At 37.3% G+C, this 6,000-nt stretch overlaps 1 protein-coding gene across 1 annotated transcript in view; it reads right to left on the bottom strand.

Moving 5' to 3' along the window:
* Nucleotides 1-827: 827 nt before the first annotated feature.
* HOMER1 (homer scaffold protein 1) overlaps nt 828-6,000 on the bottom strand; it is a 130,353-nt gene continuing 125,180 nt past the window's right edge. Inside the window, exon 9 of the mRNA XM_034774408.1 lies at nt 828-3,225. Within this exon, the coding sequence (XP_034630299.1) occupies nt 3,037-3,225 (189 nt within the window). The 3' untranslated portion in view covers nt 828-3,036. The remainder of the gene's footprint in view (nt 3,226-6,000) is intronic.

The following is a 6,000-nucleotide window of genomic DNA, read 5'->3' as shown; positions in this document are numbered from 1 at the left end:
GGGGCAGGGTGGGGCTACCCTCCCTCCCCGTGGAGTGTCCTATTTTTTGAATGTTAAAATATGGTATCCCTACCTTCCCAGTGCAGCTCTCCATTCAAAGCAGGCTGTAGAATGAGGTCTCAGCTTCCTCACTCCCTCCCCCTCTTTCCTGTTGGTAGTGGCCAAGGGAATGCTGGGAAATGTAGTTCTTTCCCTGCTCCAGGGCTGGCTCTATAGGCAGGGAGCTAACCAAGGAACTACAGCTCCCAGGGCCCCCTGTTGGTTCTCAGCTCCCATGCTGGATCCCTGCCGCCCCTGCAAATGGGCTGCCCCAAGCATGTGCTTGCTTTGCTGGTGCCTAGAGCTGCCCCTGGATACAATGTATAATACCTGTCGCTGGGGAAAAATTAATGTTTCAAATATCTTAATACAGAAGTGGAGAGGCTACAGTAGGTATAACCACCTAATTATGCACTTTAGATTACAATTTCTACACACTCACCTACTCAAAATGAACATTTAAAATACTCTTAACAATAAGATTTTATTTATATGTGCACTTATGTCCACCTTATCCCATATCCATGTTTGACAACTACTTGGGAATTCAAAGGTGCAGCCCTCAGTAGATTGAATTATTTTAAAAAATGAAATCAAGCATCTCTACTTTATGAGAAAAGAAATTTTCAAATATTATTTTCCAATTTTAAATTTCATTTCACTAGGAAAATATTAAAAATGTGCACATCTAAATTTTTCCCATGTACTATATATACATATGTGTATGTATGTATACATAAAAATACTCATGTAACACACACATACAAAAAATTTAAGTGGAAATATTTTTGTAAGCTATTTTCCCACATTTAAATGATATTTTTAAAAGTTCAGATAATATAATTTTAAATAATATCACATTTATTATCCTATCAACTTGCTATTGTTTTTCCTTTTACTTTCTCCTAATTAAGCCCATCCAGTTTTAATGGGCTTGATTCTCCTGACACATAAACCAGTTTTAACCAGTGTAACTCCACTGACATCATTGCAGATTCTTCTGTGTGTAATCACTGGTGTAAATCACAAGAGAATCAGCCCCAAATATCTTCATGTAAATTAAAATCTGGTGATTTCTGCTCACCTGATGAAGTTACCCATATCATCATCATTTAACATCCACCACATAAAAAATATGTAACTCACCACAGAAAGCTTTCAACCACACGCACGCTGAACTAAGCTTTTCCCCCTCTTAATAAATAAAATAGGTGAGAAAATACCCTAAAAATATGGAGGAAATGTAAATGGTGTGTACAGTACATATAGTATAATACATGATGGTTTAGTATTTGATCTGAACTGTTCTCCTGACTTGTCAGGGGAACCTGATAAATCATTGTAAAGAAAAAATGATATTTTATAAACAAACCAGGTATTTTCTCTCTTTCCAATGTAAATTAGAATGTGTGTATTATATATACGGTACACACACACACAAACCAGACCTACGTTTTCTAGTTTTGAATATCACTCTGTAAAAGTGGAGAAAATTGTCTGTTATACAAATTTAGTAATCATCTGGATTTTGTATTTAACATTCAAATTCATTTTGGGCGCAAACAAAAACTCAGTGCATCTTGAGACTCTTGAGTCTGATACTCATTCAGACATTTAAAAAAAAAAAAACCCTCTCCAACATTGCAGGCAATTTATGGCAACAACATACTTTGATGCACTTCCCATTCAATAAGCAAACATATGACACTTGGCTTACCTTTCAATGACTTTTCTTAAAATAAATATATTATATAGCGAAATGCATGTTTGCCAAAAGTCTGTTAAAATTACATCAAAACAACTTTAAAACCCATTCACTGAGGATAAGTGAATTCAGTTCCTCTTTTTAAACAACTATGTAACAGTTCAGAATATTGCCTGGTGTGGTTTTGATAAAGATGTGGTGTGAAGAACTATACAGAGAAAACATGTCTCCATTTCAATTTGCTATGACTACACAGCTTCTAAAAACATTTCTCTTGGCTGGGCAAGTTCAACGTAAAGATAATCCCCTTGTAATAGCGCCATCTCCTTAACATGATCAATAAACAGTGTTCTCCACTAGCCATTATCACACAAAACTGAAATGCACTGATCATTCAGAAAAGATTTCTTGCAAAATAGGCTAATAAAACATCTTCAAGTAACTGCACATTCTAATTATATTTGATGTTTAATATGGCCAGACAATAAATGACTGGCTATCTATATTTAGCTGTGTATGTCAAATTTTAAATTTAAAAATACTTTTTTTCTGAGGAACTCACCTGCCTTCATTGGTTGGCTTCAAAATGTGTAATAAAATGGGAGACAGTATCTCATTGTAAATACATGGAATTAATATGGAAAGTAAACCATACACTGGACAATATTATAGAACACCAGAGTGAACTTCATAAAGAAATACAGTATCTTCCAGTATAAAAAAAGGAAGAACTCTATACAAGCAGTTCTATTAACTATGTTTCAATTAAAGATGCAATTCTCTCTCACTCCTGGCAAGAATTAATTGGTAATGGCACTGTTTCTCAACAGTGCAAAATATCCTGAGAAATTATTAAGATTACAACAAAAGACAGGGCTGTCATCACTAAGTTTTTGCACAAAACACATCAATTAGATATCTTAATTAAATAAAAAAGCAGATAATCTACATTGTGTCTAACACAAAAAGGGGATGTGACCTGGGACACTGCTAATTCTTCCACTGGCTAATAATTAGAAAATCATTGCATTTAATTACTGTTAATATCTTTCTTCAAGTTATTTATGGCCAATAATATACATGGAGGTAATTTGTAATTCAAGTGTTTTCTTTTTTAACTAGCTACAAGATGAATTCTAAATTTTACATTGAAATATACTGTTCAAATTTAAAATAGGCCCTCTTGGAGGAGCATTTTTCTAATTTTGTGCAACTTTGATGCAGAGCCCAACATAGTCCTATGAAGAGAGACAGTGCATCTTTAAGATGATTGGCACTGAAATCCCATTTCTTTAGCTGCATTCTATTAGCTTGGCCAGGTTATCTCGTAATTCTGTTAGTTCAAAGATTTTTCCATCAAGAATTTCTAAAAGTGTCTTCAAGTTATTGCGAAAAGCTTCTTGCTCATTCTGACTTTTCTCCAGACGTTGCTCTAGATCAGACAGCTGTCCTTCCAGGTCCTTGTTTCGAATTTCTACTTCCTTCAGAGAAAACATGTAGTATGTTAATGTACTGTTTATAAATAGAATGTAGTTTTCTCTTTCTGCTGTCATTCATGTCTGTCTTAGTTAATACAAGTTTTAAAAGACCACAATTAAATTATTTGCAATCTTTCAGTTACTGCTAACTAAAAAACAGGGTTTTTGTTAAAGGCCAATGAGGAATTTGAAAAAACACTATCTTCCTTTTATCTTCTCAGTAAAACATCCAAGGGACAGGACATTTGGAACAGAGTGATAAAATTATATAGCCACTGAGTGCCATATTGAATGCAAGACATTAACTGAAGTAAATTTGCTATTGTTTCTGTTATATAAATATGCCACTTACTGAAAGTGGCTTCTCAAGGGATTATTTTAATCTTAGCCATTCTCCATTTTAGAATACATAGATTACTCAAAGACACACACCCCACTAAATAAAAAGAATGATCTTATATCTTAGACATTACTTCATGTATGAATGAAAACTATCCCACTGTAAACCTACTGTATATGCTATTTCACACTACACATTGACCTATATAGAGTAAGATTAATATCAAGATCAAGATAACTGTACGAACGTATAAACAACCACAAAATAATAATTACATCTTTTATTTTACTGAAATATATGTTTCAGAGCTTCTCTCTGCTCCTGGGTGCTATTTGAGTAGTTTCTGAGCTGCCATACATAGACTAGGGTGACCAGATGTCCCGATTTTATAGGGACAGTCCTGATTTTTGGGTCTTTTTCTTATATAGGCTTCTATTACCCCTCACCCCTGTCCCGATTTTTCACATTTGCTGTCTGGTCACCCTAACATAGACGCTGTTCCAATAGAACAGTGGGTAGGAGGGGAGACAATGTGTCCGCATCTCAAATGCAGCTCAAGGGGAATTACACCATGGCAAATGTCTTTTCTCATCTTTAAGGCAGAGGAGCAGCCCACAGCCCCTATAGGTCTCAGAACATGATGCTGCTCAAATCCGGGCTGTCAGCTCAAGATGCAGAACTGTATGCTCGGACCTCTAATCTCTGTGGGTCACGTATTAAAGAGGAGGGCAGCTATAATAAGCTCCATTTTATGCAAATTGCTTGCTGCCCTTGGGCTCCTGACAAGTTATCAACATGAGCCTCATTTGTGTCTGGTGTAGCTTATTGTTATTTGAGTATGTCTCAATTTTAAATTTCAATTATTTAAAACCCTTTTAAAAATAGCACAGGGAGGGTTTATATAATATACCTTCCACTATGAAAAACAGTTTTCAGGAAACGGACAAGAAAAATTATTTATATATTTATTTATAAAAAAAATTTCATCATTTTGTGGGCTACTTGGACTTCCCCTCGTTCCTCCCATCTCCCAGAAACCCAGCTGCCCTTTCAGCAGCACTCTGTGACAGAACAGTCACTTTCAACTCAGTTGCAGTTTATCAAATTAAATTTGGAATATTTAATAGCTCCCATTTTAGGATTTACGATGACTGGTTTCAAGCTGCTCTTGAAAACCACTTTGAGACGGGGTCAATTTACAGTGGCCACTTTTTCTCCTCCTGTGTGTCCTCCTCTCCCCTGCAGCTGCCTCCATTCACCACCTCCCCTCTCTGCACTGCCTGTTACATTTCCCCCCCTCCCACACTCACTTAACCTAAGGACTGTACTAATGTTTTCCATTGATATGGACCCAGCCATACACCAGTGGGAGCTGGACGAGGACAATAAGCACCCACCTATGATGGGGCACCGAGTGGCTCAAAGCTACCCTAAAGTCAATGTAATCAGCTTCTCACTGCACAGGGAAATCCTTGGGTGGTGCAGATAACTGTATTGGCTCCTACACCGTCCCACCTCTTGACTACTGGTCACGGAGTGCAACCTGGGGAAAGGTAATGTGGCCAAAGCCCCTCAAGGCCCAAAGAACAGCCCCTGGAGCATGTGGCAGAAAGCACAGATTTCAGCAGCCCTTATGGGCCAGAAAGCCGCAGGATCAGGGAATCACAAAGGAGGCTTAAAACCACACTTACATGTATGCACAGCAACCCACCCTACGTGAGCATGTGGTCATGGGTTACATTAAAGTTAAACTGGAACCCTGTGCTTGCTTTTCATTTGTAAACAGATATGAGTATTAAAAAATCTTAACAAATAACTGGGTTTTGATTACTGTGTCTTGTACAAAACCCTATGACCCCCTTGCTCTCGGGGTCCACAGCAGAGTGCTTTTAGTCTGTTTATAACTGAATATGATAGTTCTGGAAGTACTTAGAAGGGAGAATTGACTGAAAAAGATGCAGTTCAGACTTATTTATACTGAATGGCATTGCTTGGAGCACTTGGCATTGCTTTGTAGGCTCCTATTATTACCAGGTATGTAAGAATTGCCATAACAGAACAGACCAATTGTCCATCTTTGAATCCATATCTGTGCTAAATTCTATTGCCCTGCTCTTTAGTGTTTACACCTGTGCTGTGAAATGTGTAAAACTGGAGCAAATTACATGTAAATGATTACACAAATGCAATGTAGTAAAGAATCAGCCCCCCTTTATCCAGATCATCAGTGACATATGCCTAAAAAGAAGGTGTTAATTCTTTAAAATTTTCTTAGCTGCACAATGTCTATTTCTTCTTTCCAGAGTGGAACTGATTGCTGCTCTTTCTCCTCTTGTCTTTCTGACCTCCTGGCAGAGCCCCTTCTCCATTTCCCAATGCTACATGCAGTGGGATGTCTTCCTTAACCCCAAGATCTTAACATGCTGTAATCAGGTAGG

Source organism: Trachemys scripta, chromosome 6, assembly GCF_013100865.1.
Source record: "Trachemys scripta elegans isolate TJP31775 chromosome 6, CAS_Tse_1.0, whole genome shotgun sequence".
Classification (NCBI taxonomy): domain Eukaryota; kingdom Metazoa; phylum Chordata; order Testudines; family Emydidae; genus Trachemys; species Trachemys scripta.
This window is presented reverse-complemented; position numbering and strand designations above follow the sequence as displayed.